Source organism: Pundamilia nyererei, unplaced genomic scaffold (genome assembly GCF_000239375.1).
Source record: "Pundamilia nyererei isolate P.nyererei 1_Seehausen unplaced genomic scaffold, PunNye1.0 scaffold00284, whole genome shotgun sequence".
Classification (NCBI taxonomy): Eukaryota; Metazoa; Chordata; class Actinopteri; order Cichliformes; family Cichlidae; genus Pundamilia; species Pundamilia nyererei.
The window spans coordinates 11,844-36,021 of NW_005187685.1; the positions used below are offsets into that span (position 1 = coordinate 11,844).

At 39.0% G+C, this 24,178-nt stretch overlaps 1 protein-coding gene across 1 annotated transcript in view; it reads left to right on the forward strand.

Moving 5' to 3' along the window:
- The window catches only part of LOC102209142 (PHD finger protein 14), a gene marked incomplete at its 5' end in the record, with an annotated part of 40,210 nt that overhangs the window by 11,398 nt on the left and 4,634 nt on the right, over positions 1-24,178 (forward strand). Inside the window, 2 exons of the mRNA XM_005750689.2 lie at positions 5,686-5,748; positions 7,950-8,071. Of these exons, the coding sequence (XP_005750746.1) occupies positions 5,686-5,748; positions 7,950-8,071 (185 nt within the window). The remainder of the gene's footprint in view (positions 1-5,685; positions 5,749-7,949; positions 8,072-24,178) is intronic.

The window sequence follows — 24,178 nt, forward strand, 5'->3', positions numbered from 1 at the left end:
GCTTGTAACTACGAGTCTTGCAGCTTGTAACTACGAGTCTTGCAGCTTGTAACTACGAGTCTTGCAGCTTGTAACTACGAGTCTTGCAGCTTGTAGTTAGTAATGTGTACTGGAGGAAAATCTTTTAAAGTCGGCCAATGAGACCCTTTTTTTTTTTTTTTTATGCTGCATAGCTACGTATGTTTGATTACTGAAGACCATGTGAAGTTCTCACACTGAGTTTCATGCAGGAGCAATTCACAACCACAATCTGCCTATACATGGGAATAATATAGGACTTACCCCAAATAAATTCCAAATTATTTCATCTTGTTTATTTTAGTTTAGAAGATCCTAAAACTCAATCCAGTACTGCTTATGAACTATTATGTAATAACAAGCAACCGTTTTGGGGTTTTTTTTAAAGCAGAAGCTTTCATCATTGAAACATATAAAAAACTGAAAGTGACAGAAAAAATAGCTGTACCTATAAATAAAGGCACTTAAGGCACTTTATAAAGGCACTTTAGATTGCAGGATTCCAACTGTGCCCAGCTTCCAGTAGAGTGCATGTGACTTTGACACAATCTCCTTTCCAAACAAAAACAAAATAAACAATGAAAGGAGAAAAAAAGTGAATTTTGCCACGACCTAAAGACCTAAATGTCACCTTTGTGGCCTCTACGAAGCTGGCTGTTGTCAACAGGGTTGTAACATGGGGTATTTTACCAATGAGGGACTTCATTAAAATGAATTAACTATGATTAATCACAGTGAATATCAGTTTCACTATCCGCATCCTACCCTGATTGCTGTCAAAACTCTTGAACTGAGAAGTAATTCAAGTGTAACCTGTCTGATAAAATTAAACAAGCGCAAGAACTGATGAGAAACAAAATCATTGACATTTGCGATTTTGGAAATGGTTACAAAGTCCTTTCTAAGGCTTTGGGACTCCAGGGAAACCAAGGTAAGAGCCCTTATCCACAAAAATGGAGAAAACTGTGGCGAACTTTCAAACTTTCTATCAAATGATTCTAATAACACATTGGGTCGTGACCTCCTGGATAAGGTATCAGAATCCAGAACAACATCTCCAGGCCTCACTTGTCTCAGTTAAGGTTAGTGTTCTTGATTCAGCAATGAGACACACACTGGGAAAAAATATCCGAGGGAGAGTTCCATAGCTGGCCAAAATGAACACAAGGCAAAACACATTTTGATGATACACAAGACTTTTGGGGAAATATTCTGCAGACTGGTGGGACAAAACCCTTGAATGTGCCTGAATGAAAACAATTCTGCCAAAAAATTGTGGGCCAAAGTTCCTCCACATCAATGTGAAAGACTCATTGCCGTTTATCACAAGTGCTTGACCCTTGCTGCCAGGGGTGGTACAACCATCTCTTAGGTTTAGGGGGCAGTTGATTTTTCATATAGGACCACGAAGGTTTGGCTAGCTTTTTCTCTTAATAAATGAAATCATTATTGAAAACCTGGATTTTGTATTTACGCAGATTATTTTTGTCTAATGCTGAAATTGGTTTAATGTTTTGAAGCATGTAACTTTGACAAATATAAACTACCAGTCAAAAGTTTTAGAACACCCCAATTTTTCCAGTTATTTATTACAGTTCATGTCGTTCAAGTCCAATGAATAGTTTGAAATGGTACAAAGGTACAAATGTTTGTTTGTTTGTTGGTTTTAAAGGTAAGGTTAACCAAAAGTGAAAAATAACAGAATTATACAAAAAGGCCTTTTTCAGGGAACACAACATAGATTAACAATTTAAAGCTGTTCCTCAGCAATAGAGGTTGATCAAGCCTTGAAAACTACAGTATTGTACTGCAGAGGAGTAGTGTGTTGCTACAAAAATGGTGAGAAAAAGGCAATTAACAATGAAAGAGAGACAGACCATCATAACATGTAGGTGTTTCCTACAGAGAAATTGCAAAGAACATCAAGGTGCCTGTAAGTACAGTTTTCTTCACCATCAAAAGTCTCTCAGAAACAAACTAACAGGAAAAGGTCTGACAGACCCAAAGCCACAAGTAAATCAGAGGACAAGTTTCTGAGAGTTAACAGCTTGCGTGATAAGCTGCTCACAGGACAACAGCTTCAAGCACAGCTTAATAGTGGTCGTAGTAAGCAAGACTCAGTTTCAACTGCGAAGAGAAGAATTCCAGCTGCAGGTTTGACAGGACGAGTTGCAGCAAGAAAGCCATTGCTAAGACGTCATAATAAGACAAATAGGCTTGCCTGGGCCATGAAACCCTGCCAATGGAAGACTGGAAGGAGGTTTTATGGACTGATGAATCAAAATTTTGGTTCAAATCTTCGGTTCATCACACATTTGTAAAGACAAAGTATTCACCACATTCCTGCTTTGTTGGTAGTGGCTCCTGAGAAGCAATTCTACAACCAATCTGTTTGATCAACACTAGTTAATCTGTGACACCGGTTAATACAAAATAACAGTCATGCTGCCTCTTTATTTTACATTTTTGCTTATTTGGTGAAGGGGACCCCTTCCTTGGTGATAAATGATCCTTCATATCATGCGTCGAAGGTGCAGACACAAATTAATGTATTCTCACAAAACTTTAGTTTTGTGAGAATACATTAATTTGTTGGAAGGCCTAATTACAAACCAATCAGTGTATATTTATAATTACAAAGTATAACTTAAAGAACAGTCAGTTGTTCTTTAAGTTAGAAATAGAACACTGAAGCCTTTGTAATGACGCCTTCACCTAAATTTTACCTGAGTTACGGAATAAGGTGGACAAATGAAAAAAGGTGGCAAATTGAAATTAGCGTGTCTTCTCATGCTCTGTTAATTTTTCTAATCCTGTGCAATAATTCATGCTTCTTAAAGATGCACTGATGTACCTAATTAAAGATTGATTTTGCCTGGGACGTATGAACTGCCCACATTTTTAATTTCCTCACCTGAGCAGAGCCTGAGAGTAGCTATGCTATGTGGCTGAACATTTTTCAGCTGATCCAGCTACACTCTGTTCTCCCTGGGTTTATAGATTACTTTAACTGGCACTACTTTAATACAAAAATTATTAAATAATGTCAAGCCTTTTATTTGGTGCTTCACTCACAGGAGAAAAGGAACTATGAAGGAGCCAATTGGCAGCAATCTTGCAGTTAACATTCTTAATGATAAGTGCTCCATCTGGCAAGTGGTGCTGAGCCAAAGGCGACAGATGGGATTGTTTTCACAATCTGTTTAAATATGTTGTCAATTTTTCTTCCCCTTTTAAACTCTCTCCAGCAGCTCAGACATTTGCTTGAAATAAGGTGTTTTCTGTTTTCTCACACTCGTATTCAACTTATGGTTTCCTTTTTTCTGTGAGAAGAATGGACACCAGAAAGGTTTATTTCTATGCTTGTCCACTTTGTGGCATCCACGGGTATTTCATCCGTAGTCGCTTGAAGTCATGGAATATCATTCGCTTTTTTTGCTTTCTAGTCACCATCTTTGGTTTCTGGTCATTGCTTCCAATGTAGCTTAAGGGTTTACCAACAGTGCTGTGAATGAAGTTGCGAAATAAAAGCATTTAATTCATCTACTTGGCTGGCTCACAGTCTAAACCTTATCATTTTTTTTTAGTAACACCCCCTCTGAATGAAGTTTTTTCCTTCTAAGTTAATTGAATTAGCCCCCAAGAAGAAACTGTATGAAAATGTTTCTATATGAAAGTAGAATACTTTTCATTATATGTAGAAGAAATATATGTATGTGTGTGTGTTTGTGTGTGTGTGTGTGTGTGTGTGTGTGTGTGTGTGTGTATATATGTGTGTGTGTGTGTGTGTGTGTATATATATATATACATAGAGGCAGACTGATATTTTTTTCCGTTTTTTTGCAGCGCTTCTAATGTAATACGTGCATAGAGAGCCAAATGAAATGATTAATGAACCCAGATTAATCCTTTTTCCAAAACATCTTTCTCTGACAAACTTTGAACATTAATACCAATTTCTCGTCGTAACAGACATAAAAAAAAACAAGATTAAACACAACATAAATATAACAAAGTGCATAACTTAATAAAATTATTACGATATGACCAAATATCTTACGAAGGTAAAAGCATATCTGAAATCCTAACCAATGCATTTAAATTAAATGAAAATAATTTGAAATGCCATGATTTAGTCATAATATAATATATATACTTAAATAAGATATTTCAAAAATGCTATATATTTAAAGTTCCAGTCCATGACTTGTTGAAAAAAGTAACCGCATGTGGCTCCTTTTTGGCACATTTGACACTGACCCAATGTAAAATTTAAAAGAGGAGAAACAATAATGACATAAAGTTTCCATGTGCCAGGAATTTTATCTCTTAACAAAATGATGTTAATCATTATATCATCCATACTTATTCATCTCCTTACTGTTATGTGTTTATGGTCACTGTTATAATACAGCGTGGACTGTGAATAGATACCCAGTTTGTTTGATAAAGACAAGGGAAGATACTGATAGAAACAACTGTTCATCTATTATTGTGTCAGATTGTGTTTGTCTATGACTATAATTAGATAATGATCAGACCCCGTACTGTCAACTGCTGCAACAAAAAACAAAACCTACAGCAACTGGTACACAAAAATTAGAAAATGCACAGATACATAAATCAACAGTCTTCTTGTGTGTGTGTGTGTGTGTGTGTGGGGGGGGGGGGGGGGGGGTGAGCGAAACTGAGTGTCTGTGTATGTGACTTTGTCACGAAGTGTATTTGACAATAAGGGTGGGAAGCCGCAATGACAGCCCCCAGGAGCCGAAGGCAGATAGAGATAGATTGAGGAGATCAACCCATCCGCAGGCCCCATGAGTACCGAAGACCTGAGGCTACACATTTTGTCGACAACTGCGAGTCTGTCCGAGCAGGAGGTAGACCTCAGATGGGGTGCCCATTGCCAAAGGGCGAGAGGCAGCCAACCCCGCTAGAGGCTCGTCACCCTAGCAACCAAGAATTGCCCAGGACTTGGCAGAGTCCCGAGCCCCCTACCTCCACCACTCTCCCACGCAGAAGAGGTCCAAGAAACCCAAGACCACCACTCCTGAGAGAGTGGGTCAACGACCACAGCAGAACATCCACCCGCGCTCCCTGGAACCAACAAGACCTGTACCTGGGCAGCAATGCTCACCTGGAAGCACTAGGGAAGGATTACCCCACCCTCCATGACCACGTCCCCACAGGGGCCAAAGCTCAGAACCGAACCAGGACCCAGCCAGATCAGTCCACAAACCACCAAGGGTGTAGGAAGACACGTGTTTGTCATTTCAGTACTCTTCCATAGATTTCATTTCAAGACTCTTTGAGTTCCTTGTCTTCATGTTATACAATGTCTCTTCTTCAAGCTACCTTTGGCAGCCCCTCCCTGTTCCTTCAAGGACACAATCTAAGGCAAATGAAATGAACCAAGAATGCCACATTGCTTGAAAGCCTTTTATAAAGCAACCAACACCTGGATTACTAAAATTAATTTCTTCTCTGATCTGGATTTCAGCAGAGAAAAATCAAGCTATAAGGTGTCAGACAAGGCTTTGACCCACCCAGAAATAAAAATGTCTTAATTTCTTCTTAAAATTATATTGTATTGTTTTGTATTTTGTATGGCATTACCATTTCAACCATTTACAACCGCTCGGATTTTTAATTTATCTTTTTAAATAGAGAACCAGAGGGCAGAAGAGGAAGAGAGTTCCAGTCTGTGAGGAGCGAGAAGATAAAATTGAGGTTTGTTGCTTTATTTCTCTACGGAAAAAAAGGTATTGTTCTAAACAACATGTTCTTGAGAAATTCAGTTAAACTCTTCTACCTGCCCATGTTTGCTTCTTTGTCGCATTCTGTCATTCCAGGGTTTTTTTTTGTTTTTTGTCTTTTCTTACTCATATTTGCCAGTATTGTTCCTCTATTGAAATTAAAAAATAGTTAATTGTTTCTTCAAGAAGAATCCTACTGTTTAAAGGAACTGACTTTCCTCACAGTACAGATTTCAATACATACTTTAAGAATGTAAGAGGAAGAATGCAAATGTTTTTAAGCTTTTTTTTTTTCTCTCTCCTTTGCCAAGTTTGTGATTGCGAGACTGACAGAAAAGGTCAAGCTGGGCTAATAAGACCAAAGCTGTTTACCCCTTAGCTTAAAACACTGGTGAGGTATTGCTGTCATCCTGCCGGGCAGGCAGTGGGCAGGTGAACGCCTAATTTGTAAATGCATTAACTTCAAATAGATATCACAGGTATATCTATGACAATGTTGGATGAGTTTGAGGTCAGAGAATCTTGTGACTGTGATAACTCAAGAAGGAAGTCAACTAGAATTTTGAGATTGATACTATAGGTGCATCTGCAAGGAAAGTCCAAAAAGAAGTCTTGGACAAATCTCAGTCACTTTGACCTCAAAGTCAGAGGTCAAGTGTTATGAAAATCTTGTGAACAAGGCAAATGTGTGTCTACTAGGAGACTGAGGGGTAGATCGGTGTATCTGTATTCTTATACACAAGATTGTACAGTGCACAACTTGATGTGTTGGTGTTTATTTTTAGAATTTGTTGTGCTCATGACAGAGTTGTAGAAACTTTTGTACATACACAGTTCAGTTGATTTTAATGAACACGTTAGACAGCCCTGATTCTGATAATCACTGTTTAATAGCAATTGCCATTGTGCTATGTGCAAAAATGAATTCAACTATTTTGGTTTTGGGATGCTCATGGATGATTCCAAGTTCTGAATGTTGTCTCAGGTACGTAATAAACTCAGAGCAAATATTCCTATAGGCTGATGGACTCATTTCACAAAAACGTCATTACTACTGGCATGTTGCTTTAATCTGATCTGTCATGTTTCCTAATCATGGTACAGACTTTATAGTAAAGTTGCATTTTATAGCAACTAATGTTGAAAAAACAATTCATTAAGTTTTTTGTGAATTTTCTGAGGTTTAGGTATGCCTTAAACAAGTAAAGATGCAAAAAATTTTGTATTTTACAGGCTCCAAGATATTAATGTTTATGTCATTTTTAATAACACATGCACAGATAAAAGGAATTATGTTCCTGTGTATGCTGATCCATTAATGTGACTGCTTGGTTCACATTTGTAATCAGTGAGGAAGGACATTAGGGAGATTAGGACAAAGTGGACACACTTGGGAACACAGCTGAACAGAATCTAACTGATAAGAAGCAAAACTGAATATCATGCACATGAGACAGGGGACTATGAAAATAAAACAGGATATGACCAATAAACATGCTGAGACCCAGGCTAAGATGTTTGAACGTGACACAGGGACCGGAGATAAACAGATGACTGATTACCACAGGAAACACTGAGGACAAGAGACAGAGACAAAACTAGAACAGACTGGGCACGAAACAGAAATAACACAATCATAAGAGCACAGAGGACAAACAAACTCAGAAATGCCAGGGAACAGTGTAATCCTCAAAGGACAAGATAGTGAACTAGAACAGTAAATCATCTCAGATCCAAAAGAAATAAATCACAAGTCAACAACAAAACTCAAAATACTGGGTCAAAGACCCAGGACCACAACAGTTAGACACGATGTTTTTACCATTTTAGGGGTGAGTACAATAACCAACTTCAGTTTTATCTGAATTTAGAAGCCAGAAATTAGAGGTCATCCAGGTCTTTATGGCATTTATGCAGTTTAACTAATTGGTGTGTGTCAACTGGCTTTATGGATAGATAAAACTGGAAATCATCTGCATAGCATCCATACAGCTGTTTTAGTAGTTAATGTAAAGTTTCAATAGGGCCTTGCCCCAGTTATCACATTCATCAGTTATATTGTGGAAATAATGCTTTAATGTACTTCACATCTTTCCCCAGTTTAATACTCATTATTTTTTACTACTCAACAAGCACTCATACAGGTCTCATTCCTAATCAGCCTTGTTTCCATAGGAACCTCTGCCACGGGAACGGCGACAACGCCAGTCTGCAATGCAGAAAAAACCAAAAGCTGATGACACGAGGACTGAGTGTACAACCTGCAAAGGACCAGGCGACAATGAAAACCTTGTGAGGTGAGGTAATGCAAGTGTGTGTGTGTGTGTGTCTCAGTCTCAGAGGTTATTATTTGTGTGTGTGTGTGTGTGTGTGTGTGTGTCCCATGACGCAACCATATCCTCCTGATGATTAAAGTTCAGTCTTCATTAGGCTCGGGCTGCCTATGCTCTGCAGAATGAGGGGGTTGACGATTTCTTCTCCATAGGCGCTCTATATTGACCTGCCACATACATTTGCACAGTTCATTAAGGCATAATGAACAGCAGAATTTCCTCTACCCCTGATGTCAGGTGTCTAATAAACAGAATTCTTCTTGGCATTTGGCATTCTATGAAAAAAATAATTTAAAAAAAGTTGGTAATAATGGGGACCTTGTCAGGACATTGCCCTGTGATGAAACCCTCAGATTTTTTTTCCCAATTATTCAGACTTCCCACTGAACACAGTTCCCTTCATGAACATTGTCTTGTTGTTCTAGAGTGCACATAGACTTGTAACTTTAAGCACCTTATCAGTTTTTAAAAGGTTATGTTGAAATATAACTTTAGCCGTTCTATTGTAAATTCAAAGATGATGCATGAAGTCACTTGTGTTTTTCATTCATTTTTGTAAAACATCTGTCCTAATCTGCGGGTGTTTGTTTGTTTGTTGGTGCAAAATCAACATTTGCTTTTTTTTTTTTCTTTTTTCTTTTTCAAGCTTTTGGATAACTTTAGAAAGGGTTCAGCATCAATCTGTAATTCTGCTACAGTTTTATTGCAGTGACTAAATTATAAATTCTCATCTCTTCTACTTTACTCATTGTTTCAGTTCCATCATTGATTTAAGTCATTCAAAAAAAGCTTGACACTCAGTGGTCTCTAGTGTGTACCGCTCTTCTTTTTCTTTACTCGGTATAAATAATGTGGATAGTGTGAATTACTATGTGCTCTAGAATTCACTGTCTTCTTTTCAAGATCAGACAAATAGTGAAGCAACAAATGCACATCCTTTAAATTAAAAAAAAGTGCAGAAAATTCTATTGTGACTATTAAATACCCCAATGAGTGACAGGAAACAAAGAAGAGTACAAACACTTTTTTGGTGTTTGGATTCTTTTGAGTTGAAATAAAACCATCATCTATCATCCAGCACTTGTACTGGGTTGATTCAGGCATCCTATTAGTAACTAGAGTTTTATTCAACAGTTTAAATCTTTAATGTCTTTTCTTTTGCAACAATCTGCTAAGTAGTGTCTGTAGTGTAAAGTATCACACTAATGTAGAATAAATGTTACAAATATTAGTTTTTCATTCACATTGACATGTCAAATACCTTTTCAGGACCAGTGTCATTTTAACAGATTGGAATGAGCTCAGCACTTGAATACTAAAGTATTTGTGTGTTATTTCTGGTGCGCTTGAGGCAGCATTTGAGTTTCAGGGGTTCTGGTCGGGGTGTGAGGTGTGCTGCCCTGACTCTTTCTATCTTTGCATTGCACAGGTTGTGAGAGCTGGGGCAGCTACCTCACCTCCCATAAGAACTCGGGACAGATGACCGTTGGCTTAGAGAGAGAGAGAGACAAATTGAAGCATTTGAAGAATGGCAGTCAAGTCAGACTGAAGAACGAGACCATCACGCCGCCCCACAGCCACCTCTGATCCAAACTGGACCAACGAAATTGAGCAGATCTGTGTGAATCTAAAACATGGATCCCTACATGATGAATTGTTGTCAGACACAGTTATATTTCATTTTATTACTATATTTTTATTAGTGTTGGACTCTCAACTGCTTGCACATATGACCATTAACTTATCTTATTATTTGGACACAGCTGCATGCAGCAAGACATGTTAGGATTTAAACACTTTTGACGACTGACTAAAATACATGAGCAAAAGAAAAAAAAAAAAAACAAGTAGAAAATGACAGCGTTTACTATTAAGCCACCTGAAATTAAGATCTGTAATACATTTGAGTTATCTTTAATGGTTTTCATGAAATATTGTCATTCCTTCTTTAATGTGTGCTGTATTTCCTTTTGAAAATTGTTTTAGATTAACATTAGACAGTAACAGTGAAACATGAACACCTGTATTGCTCTGTTCATTAAAAAAAAAAGAAAAAAAAGAAAGCAATTTAATGCAAAGTTCAGTTGCCCACTTTGTGGCTTCCTTAAGATTGATTTCAAGTATAATCAGTCGAGTAGGATAAAGCTTTCTCAATGAATAAAGCAGCTACGTTTGTTTGGTTTAGCGTTTAACTTCTTAAAGGAAGTCCTGTAGTAAGCTGAATGTGCTGCTGTGGAGCACTTTAGACTATATCTCAACGTAACCCTCTCTATGCCTCTAGGCGTACTCCTGAAACCAGCGTTTCGACATGCTTTGCTTTGCTTCTACTCTGGTGTGCCACACATTTGACCTGCCTGTGTGACCTATCGGTTCTGGTCAATGGTGTCTATTATTAAATATGGTTAACTGGAAACATTCTTGAACGTGGGCTTTTCTAAAGTTGATTGTTGTGTTGTGTGCTGATGAATACTGAGGAGAACAAATATTAAGAAACAGGATTATTATGTACAGAAAATGCAAAATCTCTAATACACAAAGTTTCTGTTGTATCACGTAAAGGAGTAAAGTAATCAACTGTGGTAAGCAGCTGTAGTCGGAAGGAGCTAGTGTAGTTAGCAGTTAGCAGTAATAGCACTTAAATATTAGTCCTAATGTCTTTAGTGTCTTTAATGTCTGTACGCATTTAGAAGTCTTCCTTTGTCTCATATCTTGAAGTGACAGTTAAACTGACGTCCTCAGAAAGAAGCGCAGCTTTGCTTGCATGTCTCTGGTGGCCCGAAGTGCTGTCAAAACAATATCTTATTGCTGCTCTCCCAGGGCTTCTGACAAGTGTCAGATTCTGCCCTCAAATGTCACTCCATTGCCTATTTGGGGCCATATATGCATGCTTTTGAGAACAGTTACTGCAGTTGCAGGCATTTTACTGCTGTTTGCTTTTTCCAGAGTTTGTCCAGAAACAGCACCACATGGAGTTTTCTCTTGGGATAAGATTGTAGAATGACCTACTGACTCCTGACCAGTCCTTATCCCATTACTCCTAGTCTCCTAGTCAGTCTCAGAGACTGCATATCAGTTCTACAGTGCATGGCTATATCAGATCTGTACCATAACTTCAAACTGAAAATTAGTGATGTTGTCTTGTCGCTTTTGAAAAACAGGTAGTCATTTAGTGTGATGCAGTGTACAGTATTTATTAAAAAGGCCAAACATGTCTTCACTTTGTGCCAACATACTTAATTGTAGTAACCTTAAGCTTGTGTTGCCGAGTTCGAACTCTGATTTGTGACGTGTTCGAGAAGTTTCTTTGTCTGGCAAATATTTGTTTACAGATGTGCTTTTAGGGGATTCTTTCTGATTAATTGTGTTTTGTGTTACTGTCATTCTGTATGAAGTAAGAATGTGAATGTTGCATATGTATTTGTACATGTATATGAAGTGTTTCCTATGGTCTATAGCTCTTGAAAAATAAGCAGAGCTTTAATAAACTCTTGACTTTTTCACCTTATTGTTGCCATGATAAATGACTGTCAGACAGTTAATTAATTGTTGTAAAGCTGCGGCATGGTGGTCCGCTTGTGCATGTAGTGCCCTCTGTCATCTGTGATTTATCGCCTGCGAAGGGGCCTTGTTGGTGGAGGTGGGGGCAGAGGAAATATTGCTTCTTGGCCTACGTAAAGTTTCAGCAGATGTGGTTGATTGTGTTATTGCAGTGACAAAATTTTTACGAAACAAAACAAAGACGGTAAAAAAGAAAAAGTAACTACAAACCTTCTATTTGTGGGATGTTAATGTTTTCTTTTTCGGTTTTCATACTACAGAAAATCGTCCACGTTCACAATTAGGTCCGTGGTTGGACAAGCCGAACAATGAAAAAAAGATTAAGAACAAAAGACCCTGAAGTCAATAAACTTGTTGCTAACTGTACATTAACTGTAACATAGCATACATGTTGTTATTAAGCCAGCTGATGTCTTTCTGTAATAGGATGCAGATATGTCATAGGCCTAACGTTGGCATACAAGTGATTATTATCATTACGGAGCAGTAAGTCAAATACAGGCCACTAGAGAGAATACAGAAATGTGTGAGAACCTTGGGCAAAAAGATGGACACAGCCACTATGACAACATTCTTTGATTTGTAAAGTCACTATATTGTAGGCTTTTGAAATGTATTTTTTAAAATTTATTTATTTATGAGACAAAATGACCATATTTGGGCAAGCGAGTGGAATACTATCAGCTAACACTGCCTTGTTTGGACACACATAGTTGTTAGTCGGCCAGTGCTGCGGTGAAGTGGTTAGTGCTACGACCTCAGAGCAAAAAAGGTTCTTGGTTCGAACCCCACTTGGAACCGTTTTTGTGTAGTACAGGTATTGCAGCTTTCACAAAGAATATGAATTTTTTGCTAAATGAAGTTTGTATTCTGAAGTGCTTTGAGTGGTCAGTAAGACTAGAAAAGTGCTATATAAATCGCATTACATTTCATAATCAGTGCAAAACCTGGACCACATGTTTCTCGGATACTGTGTTAATATCATTAGTTTCACATCGAGCCGTATTGTTTATCAGACACTACTAGAACAAACTGGCTGAATCAAAGCATTTCATTCATAGGACCTATGTTCCTTCCTCCCTCCCTCCTTGCACGTCTCTGTGTTTGAGAGAATGTATGTATAAAAAACTTCAAACTCGGGTCATCTACCAGAGGTTTGGAAGCTTGAGGGTCCTACACAGTATGTTACCTGTTCTTAGACTGTGCTCTTCTGGACAGATGTCTCGGAATCACTCGCCCAGCTTGGCTCACTGCCCTGCATGCTCCGATTACCACAGAGACCACTGTTACCTTTACCTTCCACATCTTCTGGAGCTCCTCTCTTAGCGCTTGGTATTTCTTGAGATTCTTGTTTTTCTTCTTTATGTTTCTATCACTTGGTATGGCTACATCTATCACTACGGGTTTATGCTTGTCTGCCACTACTGTGTCCAGTTCGTTAGCCATCACCAGTTTGTTCTTGTGTATCTGGAAGTCCCACAGGATCTTAGCTTGGTCATTCTCAACCACCATTTTGACTTCCTAATTTTAGGGCCATACTCGACACATGTTCCTGTATACTATGCCAGCTGCTTGGTTATGGGGTTCTATATATGTATGTCCTGCCTGCTAGCATCTTGTATCCAGCTGTTGTGTGCTGGATTGTCTCAGGGGGCATCTTTGCATCATAAACAACCAGGGTCTTGCCTGGTGTGGTAATCCCCACACCAGGCAAGACCCTGGTTGTTTCTTAGCTGTCCTGATTAGTTTCTCTGTGCTGTCCTACCAATAGCTTTATCCAGCCATTGGTAGGATTTCTCAGTATCAGCCACTTGTTCTTTCTCCTCTTCTTTCTCAGGTTTCTGCTGCCTGAGGTATCCACTAACCATGTGGTGAGTTGTGGCCATCTTTTTAATATACTCATACTTTGTTATCCTCAGTCTTCTTTCTTTGGCTTAGCATACAGTCTGAGGATGCAAGTCCAAAGACATGCAGTTAGTAAGGGAATTGCTTGTAGGCGGGAATGTGAGTGCAAATGATTGTCTGTTTCCATGTGTTAGCCCTGCGACATACTGGCGATACATGTATATATGCATATGTATATATGTGTGTGTGTGTGTGTGTGTGTGTGTGTGTATCCCCATACCATTGTTAATAAGAAAGAGATTAGCTATAGAGACCAACGCTATAGCAGGCTCCAGTGTTCAGCATTCAGTTTGAAGGAGTTATTCTGCACAGTATCTTCGACTAGGTCGTGTATCTCTCTTGGACTGAAGGAAAAAATTTTAAAAAGATGCATCTAGGGATCTTATGTGTCACTTTTAAATGTAAGGCAAGCTGGGTTAGGATTTTTTTTACCAGTTGAAACTATCTCTTGAGATTTAGCTCAATTTGTAATGCTGCCATCCTGAATATAAATAAAGACTCAAATTTAGTAGCAGGCATTAACAAGATGCACTGTTTCTGCAGGAGGCCGGGCAGCCTTTGGAGTTCAAACAATATTTGGAAAATATGTAAGAGGGAAATTTTGGGTTTGAACAGGGTGGCAGCATTAATTTAGGCATCTCCTTCAGGTGAAACCAACTCACCATGTTGAGCTTTAGATGTTCCCATCCATCATCATCAAGTAAAGAGTGTTTTATGGCAGAACAGCAGCCAGCAAATAAGACATGATCTTGGCCACAGCTGACTCATGGTTGGGGGATGAGCACGAGGGGTAGAGGAATACAGAGAAAGAAAAGCTAGCACAGAGATTCAAGAAAGGAGTAACCTTTGCGATCATGGGTGCATTCCCATTACTGCTCTGACATTAGATTCAGGAAGATGATTTAATGGTGGCAGTTTGTTTTTGCTGACTTCACCCTTTTCCCCCACATTTAAAACAGAAAACACCAGAGGACTGGGGCTGTGTGGGAGGTGTGGCCAAGGAGCTAAAATCTATTAGTCTCTTCCCCATCTGTTAGTCCTGTGACTTTGCCACTGTGTGGGTCTGTTGAATGCTCCCCAGAGTTGTCGTGGTTTCCTTCTAGTCCATAACTGGTTTGTTCTTGATATCCAGTTAACTTCAGTGTTTGCCTTTTGCCCATTTAATCATTACATCTTGAACCCCAAGGCCATATCAAAACGTTATATCTTAACTGATCCCTTCACCTCAGATTGGTTTGATGGATTTACAGTGTGCTACAAGGTCTTTGTATTTCTAGACGTTTGTCTGTAGCAAATTTCAAACACGAGGACAACATATCTAATGTGAATTCAGTCCTGTTGTCGATTGATACACAGTTTAATGGGGCCCCCTGCTGCAAAATACGAAAATGTTCAGTCAAAAACAAAACACTAGGTGAGGGTTGTATAGATCACTCCTGTTCCTCTCTTCCTATCTCTTCTGTCCCAGCAGTGAATAAGCTGTGGTCAGATAAGCTAATAAAGGGACCTGATCTGACTTAACTTTTCTATAGGTGCAACTTCAGCAGTCCATTCATTATTTCCTATCTTGTAAAACAGTAGCTGTTTTGTAACGTTGCATAGACCAAATAGTAGATCAAAAAGTAAAAGGCTTTCTAAGTTCAATAATCAACTGTTCTTTGGAAAGACAGTTGCACACTTTGTTATGGAGAAGAGTTAATGGCTGAGTGCTTTGTGTCATATTGATTCCTGTCACATGGACTTTTCCAAGGTAATTGTGTTGCCCGGTTCTGACAAATTCACTTACTTGTTTCAGCCATTTGAGCTCGGGCTCAGACACAAACACACTGTCGCAAAGATTTGAAGTTTTTGAGGTTACAAAACCACTTTCAATACATGATTTCATGGTATTCAGCAGTTGCATAGAAACAAGTATCAATAACATGGCCGATTATATGTTTTATCGTCACATTTGCTGTTCTAAGTGATTGATTTCTATCATTTTAACTTTTCTCATTATTTTATTTAATATTTGGGGGAGTTTAACCGTAGTGATGCTGAATTCAAGACAAAACACTCCTGTGCTCACTTTATTAAACAGAATTCATAGTAGCGTGTTTGTGGCCATTTTCCTAGGTATTCGGCCACACAGAGTGAATGCAGTCCTCTAAAAAAAAATGAATGCGCTTAGCCTCACAGGGAGACCTGAAAGGCAGCAACAGCAGAGTTCAAGTTTTAATTTTCATTAACACACATATTCACTGTAAAAGGGTTGTGTATCTGAAACAGCCTAACTGCAGCTATAATGGTCCTGTTGGTCAAAAGTATCCCTTTCACCCGTAGTCTCATTTGACCATATGTTACGCTAAATTCAGTACCAAAAATGGATCAGGCTTAAGACTGGATTATACTTGAAATAAATATACTTCATAATATAAATATTTGCTGTGTGTTGGTGAAGGTTTGAAGAGAAAAGGGACAAGATAACTTTGGTCAGTACTTTGAAACAAATAAAAAAAAGTGCTTTGTGTACACTTTACTTAAATTACCCCATTATGATACACACAAAACATTTATGAGCACACATCATATTTAAAAGAACAAAAAACACAATGTATAAGCTATATAGTAAAACATGTTGTCCTTTTTAGAGTGAGTGTTAATGGAAAGATAATAGTTTGATATCCAAACACAAACCTTATGAAGTGGGCTTTTTATTACATTGCCAGTTATGATCAGTTAGCTGAATCAACCTGCTGTCGGCCAATCTAAGATTTTTGTCATAGCTTTTGCTTGGTCTGTTGTGAACAGTATCTTATTGTGGCTAATGTTAGTAAAGTCTGTGTAGAAAATACATGTATAACATTTTAATGTTTACTTTTAGATCATGATTATCAAATTTTGGCCACTGACCAGAACGGTTCAGGCATATAGTGTATATAAAACACATCACATATTGCTTTTAAGCTTTAAACGTCAGCGTTTTGGCTGAAATGTAGTGGGGTTTTTTGTTTTTTAACCAGAATTGACTATGTTTGGATGAGAGTTTGTCAATGAACCTAGCTAGGTTGCTTAGCAAGAATTTTCTGTAAAATATTTTGCTAATTATAATTAAGTAATAAACTTATAAAATTGAACCACAGGTTTCTTGGATGGGATGAACTCATCATTAAACTTGATGTAATGTTTTGTCGTCTATTTCCTGATCAGCATGATTCAATTTAGTTCTAATGACAAATCGGTGAATATTTCTGCAGGCGATATGATTTGATATGATACGGGAGTAATGACACTTCTCTTTAAGAGATCTAGTCAGGACTGTGAGAGTGATTTTGAAGATGTGGACGAGATCAAATGTAACCAACTTGGATTTTGTGGGCCATCAGCCCCGCCTGGTGAGAACCTGTCTCTGGGGACTGATATGAGAACTTCAGAAAAAGATTAAACACCAGATCAAAGTGGACATGAATCGCCAACTGAGAGCAAGACATGTAGCAGACAAAAGCAATCAGTCATGTCCCGTCCATCACCTCACCTCCAATAAGATTACATCAATCAATAATCTCTTATATGACTGATTGGATTTTGTCTGCTTAGTACAAGTACAAGGGAGGAGGGGGGGAACTACTCAATTTTCCCAATGATTAAAGCTGGGCCAAATTGCTTTGATAACATCAAAGACCTTGCTGTAGCTCTGTGTGTAAGGGTAATGTTGGCAGGAGATAAAGGCTGATGCTTACAGGTGACTGGGAAGCAACTGAAAACAACATTCACTATGTGGATCAAACAACAGGGCCACAAACTGACCATTGTACAGCTGAAACCACAGAATGCAGGGGAAGTGTCTATGATCGTGCACTCAGGTTTCTGGGCAAATGTTTTAATGACTGACCAATTAAATGTAGTTTAGAGTTGAAGGACAAACAACAACTAACCATTAAGCCACATCCATCAGCGTGAATATATTTTAAACAAGATTGTATGTCTGCAGGTGCACATCTTGCAACAAACTGATGTGTTCTCATAAATTTTGGATTAATCCAATTAAAATTGCATGGGAGGGGGCACCGGTTTGTGGAAGCCAATGTTGCCCTGCCATCTTCAGTACAGTGGTTCTGCCTAATTACATTTTGCATGTGTGGGTGGTCTCTAGCCACATGCATACATAGTGAAACTGTCTTTGAAGTAGTTCTAACACCATCTAATAGCAACAAAAATAGCAGCGCTCATGCCAAATGAGTTCAGGATATCCTCAACAACCTGCTTCAGTATTGTTGTTATTGGATAGAAGTGAGCTTCACTGACTCATTCACTCGTATTGGACTCCCTTCACAAAGTTTTACAGCTTCCTCCAAAGTGAATATGGGGACACATTTTGACAGCGGAGGTAAATAGCAGATTGACAGCCCATACTCACTGCAGATAAACAGCAACCAGAGATGTTTGTCCCACAGCAGCCACTGCAGCAATTGGGAGGGGAAAGAAAACAGAATTCAGTTGACTGCAATCGACTGATATCTCGTGGTGAGATTTTACATAGTGTACCTTTATGAATTTAGCCTTCTCCATACCAGCACCTTGAATAAATATCACAGACACTTTTTTTAAAATAATATTTGAATATTTGATATCAGTACATGAGCTAATACATTTCTGTAAGTAGACATTCCCAGTGAACTGCTAATATTGACTAATACACAGGTACTTAACAATTCAACACAAAGTAGTTAGTAGTTAGTTCACTGCTGTGAATGACACTCATTAAAAGCATATTAAAGACCACAAATGGATTTAAGTAAAAGTATGTGAATATGCTACATGACCAAAGGACATTTCAGATGTCAAATGAAGTGGCTATTATAAGTATACAACTTTTTTGTTTAGTTTTTTTGTTAATGGCTTGGTACACATAACAGAATTAGCATGTATTTTGTTCCATGTTGACTTTGAATGGAGCCATTTAAGAATCCACAATGTCATACAACTGCGTGTATGTTCAGGGCTGTGAGGGAAGACCAAGCATTATATCCAGTTTGACTGTTTGTTTTTTTCACATGCAGTTTTTATCATGGTGACTCCTGAAATTGAAAATTAAATTATGCCTGTAGGTGTTTCCAAGATTAATGCTGAGTGGCAAAACGTTGATATTTGAAATGAAAATGTTAATTAGGGAAACCTATCTTATACAGACATGCTTGTAAAAGTGACATAACCAAAATAATGTATTGATATTAGGCAAGTAGGAAATGCAGTTGGTTTGTGAAATTGTAACTTACATTCCCCTACCACACATTTCCAAGTAATCGTCACACTTGTTGAAGGTTGCTTTTAATAGGTAACTAACATGAAAGAGACACTTTGTTTCCAGGTAAGAAGCTGCAACATTAAGCACAATATTTACACTCTTGCCTTCAAACAAAGAAGGATGTTAGAGGCGTGAAGCAAGATTAATTCTAGCATTATAATTTAGTCCCGGTATGCTAATATGTTAAACATTAGTCAGTATTACCTTATTATGAGGTTAATAACACAAGTCAGGATGTGAAAATTGTAATGCACAGATTCTTTGGCTGTAGCTCAGGATGTAGAGCAGGTCATCTACAAATCAAAAGGTTGGTGATGGCTCCTATCTGTATGCCAAATATCTTTGGGCAAGATACTAACCCCAAGCTACTCTCTGATGCGTTCATTGGAGTATGAATGTGTGTGAATGATACATAGATGGCACTTGCTTAGAAAAAAAGCATAGAAAAATGTGCTTGTGTGAATGAGTAAATGAGGCAAGTTGTATAAAGCACTTTGAGTGCTCATGAGGAGTAGAAAAGTGGTATATAAGACCAGTCCATTTACCATTCAGTCCATGTTAGGTCATCATATTTCCACCAATATAATACTGATTGGGTTTTCCCTCATAGACATGTATTTGTTTCACATTATTACCCCCAGTTTCTGGCCTGTTTGAAATTTATTTAAACAGATACTAATCTAATATTACTGTAGCTATAACTTTCAATTCAATTCAATTTTACTTATATAGCACCAAATCCCAACAACAGTTAGGTTGTTAGGTTAAGTTAAAGACCCCACAATAATACAGAGAAAACGGAGAAAACCCCAATAATCATATGGTCCCATAGTAAATGCTTTGGTGACAGTGGGAAGGAAAAACTCCTTTTAATAGGAAGGAACCTCCAGCAGAACCAGGCTCAGGGAGGGATGGCTATGTGTCGAGACCGGTTGAGAATTGGGGGAGGAAGACAGGATAAAGACACACTGTGGAAGAAAGCCAGATTAATAATAATAACTAATACATGCAGAGTGATGTGTTAACACAAGACCTTGTATGTGATGAAAAGGATTTGAAATTCAACTCTGACTCCGTGTTAAATACGAATAATGTAGAGAAACCGGTAAAGAAGAAATCTGCTCTCTTTCTAGTCCCTGTCAATATTCTTGCAGCAGCATTTTAGATCAGCTGAAGGCTTTTCATGTAGTTTTTAGGACATCCTGATAATAATGAATTGCAGTATTCCAGCCTAGAAGTAATGAATGAATGAAAATGAACGTTTTCAGCGTCAGTGAGACAGGACATTTCTAATTTTAGAGATGTTGCACAAATGGAAGAAAACAGTTGTTCATATTTGTTTAATACGCACATTGTCCTGGTCAAAAACAACTCCAAGATTCCTCACAGTGTTACTGGCGGCCACCTGGGAGGTAATGCTATCGAGAGAAACCATCTGATTAGATATAGTATTACTCAGATTTTTAGGGCTGAGTACAACAACTTCATTTTTTTCTGAATTTTGAAACAGATATTTAGACATCTTTATGTTTTTAAGACATTCTCGCATTATAACTAATTGGTGTGTGTCATCTGACTCCATGAATAGATAAAGTTGGGTGTCATCTGCAGCAAAAATGTATGCTATGCGCTCTAATGCTGCTGCCTGTAGGAAGCATGTATCATGTAAACAGAATTGGTCCCGGCACAGAACCCTGTGGAACTCCTTAATTGACCTTAGTGTAGTGAAAGTAGTGTAGTAGCTGTAATGTCAACAGCATGCTCTAATAGCTGTACCAGAATATTATGGTCAACAGTATTGAACGTTGGACAAGCACAGAGATGAGTCCACTGTCAGAGTCTGAAGAAGATCAATTGTAACCGTCTCTAAAGCTATTCCTATGCTCTGATGAGCTCTGAAAGCTGACTGAAACTGCAATAAACCATTCCTCTGCAGATGATCAGGCAGCTGTTTTACAGCTACTCTTTCAAGATTTTTTTTAGATAAAAGGAAGCTTGGAGATTGGCCTATAATTAGCTAAGACAGCTGGGTCAAGTGATGGCTTTTTAAGTAACGGTTTAACTACTGCCAGCTTGAGGGCCTGTGGTACAAAGCTGATTAATAGAGATAGGTTGATCATATTCATGAGCAGTCTTGTAGAAATGGTGTCTAAAAGACAAGTTGATAGTTTGGAAGTAGTGATTATTGAAGTTAACTCATAAAAATCAAGACCTTGTTACTCCACTATTACCACATTATTACCGAGCTGGAATAGAAAGTGATTTTGGTCTATACTGACATGATAGCATCAAAAAATTACTGCAGATTTATCAGTGACAAAGCCATGATGCAAATCTACTATTCCTGTAAATCCTTGTGTTATTGTTGCCTTCCTATCAGCTCACTGCAATCTAGCCCTTCTCCTTTGATCACTGGCATCTGTTTGAACTCCATAAGGCTGCCTTTTTCTGTGCTCTTGGTTGTTTATTGAAATTCCAAATGGCCAAGGGGAAGAAGCAGTTTGTGAGTCTGGAGGTGTGAGACCTGATTGAGGCGCTGACCAGAAAGCAGCAGGTCAAATGGGTGGTGAGCAGGGTGCATGGGGGTCACCTGTGATGGCTCTGGCTTTGCTGAGGATCTGGTGATGGCCTGCAGTGGTGGCAGAGGGCAGGTAATGATGTTGTGGGCAGTGCTAGTTACCCTCTGCACAGCACTGAGGAGCTGAAGGACAGCAGCAGGAGCTTCTGGTCCTGGTTAATCTTTCTCAGGACATGCAGGAAGTGCACGTTATTTTCTGAGCACCAGTGGGACAAGTTCTCTACCTCCGTCCTGTACACTGTCTCACCTCCATTAGAGATGAGCCCAACTACGGTGGTATCATCAGCATACCACCGCATACAGAAGACTGTTTACTTAGCCTAGCAGGGCGAAGGACACTGTCTAAGCTGAACTCTGGACACACACATACACACTCATCCCCCCTCCCTTTCCAAACGCCTTCGATGCTTGTCCCCCCCTGGGGAAGATGGCGGTCGACTGGACCAGCGCAGACATGCTGCAGGACTGGATGCGCTGTCTACACCGGCTCTCTCTTACCCTTTAGCCGCCCCTGTTGCCTGTCTTGTGTTTCAATGGTGTATTGATAGTCATGTGCTTTTTGTGCTGAGGTGTTTTTTCTGTTATCAAACTGTTCTCCCAGTAGGAGCTCAGTCTGAGTGGAGTTTTTTTCTCCTCTTCTCACCTCATGTTATGTATTTTCGTTGTTTTTTTCCTATCAGCCTACCTCTCTGACATGTCTTCCCAATGTGTTGTTCGTGTAAGTCTGGTCAGAAGGTTCCTTTGTAAGTGCGCATGCGCCATTAGCGTGCTGCCTGCTGTAACCCTAATTTCCTTCGGGATTAATAAAGTATTCTGATTCTGATTGACAATCACGCTGGCTGGGTTGGTGTGCAGTCATAGGTTTACAGAACATACAGTAGGGGGCTGAGAATGCAGTACTGCTGGGATCCGGTGCGAAGTGACAGTGGAGGCAGCCAACTTGGACGAATTGAGGCCGGTTGGTGAGGAAATCTTTGATCCAGGAGCAGGTGGCAAGGGGAATATGAATATGGTCCAGTTTGGCGTTGAGAATGTCTGGGTTTATGGTGCTGAATGCTGAGCTGCAGTCCACAAAAAACATCCTCACATAGCTCTTCTTGTTCTCCAGGTGTCTCAGTGCTCTATGAAGGGTGACGGCATCCTCCGCAGACCAATTTGCTCTGTAAGCAAACTGTTGGAGGTCGTGGGAGGGGGGGTAGACAGTCTCTGATGTGCTGAGACACTATCTGCTCGATAGCTGCAGCTACTGCTGTAGGTTCCTATGTTTTTGACTGTTAGATCTGTTAGTTTGTGTTAAACTGACATTTTTATAGTTAATTACATTACACTACATGAAAAGTGTCATTTGGATGTGCTTCCTCTGCATAGGATTCCTCATATTGAAATAATTAATGTCGGTCCCAATGTTGTGCTCTTAGAGATGTAGACTGTGCTTGTGTTGCTCAACGTTTAGTGTAAACTTCTGAAATTACCCGAATATAGAGCTTTCTTTTGCTGAAAAGTGTAATGAAGCTTATTTTGCTATCCATAGAGAAATGGAAATTAAAAACTGCTGCACTGTCACACATACAGAAAGGGGGGAAAAAAGTATATCAGTAAGCGGTGCTTTAATTCAGAGATCTTCCACATAATGCACAACAAATATTACAAAAAGTGCACTCAAGTAGAGTAATTAGCGAAGCATCTGTGCAGTCGTTGCAGGCTTGCTAAAGAGCCCTCCTGTGAATTTGAAAGGCCTTCAAGGGTCTCCAGCAGCGAAACGGAAGAATTTTCCCGTTCCTTTTTTCCCTTAGTTGGAGATTCATGTGAAATCAATTGGCAGTTTGTGTGCAACAATAGGAATGTGCTCATTAGTGGAGCCCACACACTTTGGTCATTTGTCTTCTGTTCACTAGGGGGCTGGAGGGTACTTTAAATTCTCATTGTTTCCCTAGCAGATAGGCCAGCTCAGCTCATCGCACAGACTGTGTGTGTGTGTGTGTGTGTGTGTGTGTGTGTGTGTGTGTGTGTGTGTGTGTGTGTGTGTGTGTGTGTGTGTGTCTGTTTGTGTGAGACTGTGTGAGACTGTGAGAGACAGAGAGATCCACCTGCTTTGGCATATTTGTGCTAATGTGCAGCAGTTGTTATCTTATGTCTCTACAAATCAAAAGATTCCAATTATCTGTGACAATGAAATTTCTGCTATGGTTTTAGTCAATCTAAATGGGTTAATGTTTAAATACCACAGTGTGTATTGCACCTGTTTCGTGGGTTTTCTAGTCTTGTGCAAGAGGGCGACATTCCATAAATTTAAATGCTTATTAAAGTTTGGTAAGTCTCTCCGTAATCCAACACAGATGCTATTACAACTCAATCATCCAGGAAGGGAAAGGCCAAAAGGTTGATTCTGTTCATCTGGGGGTAGAGTTTTCAATGTCCCACTGAAAACGCTACGTGCAGATGAATATCGTCCAAAACCCAAGACTCCTTCTGATGCCTCTTACATGTCAAACTTGGTACTAGTACACAGTAACACCAGAACTCTCTATGAGGTAGGCATATCATTGTCAAAGTCTATAAGAGATGCCTATTAATGTAAATACAGAGGGTTTACAAGGTGCATACCACTGGTTACACTCAAAAACAGGAAATCTAGATTCGATTTTGCCAGAAAACCTGAAAGAGCCTGCACAGTTGTGGAAAAAACTGATCTCTAAGACATTATCGTTTAGTAAATCTGATTGCTCTAGGGTTGCACCTAAAACTG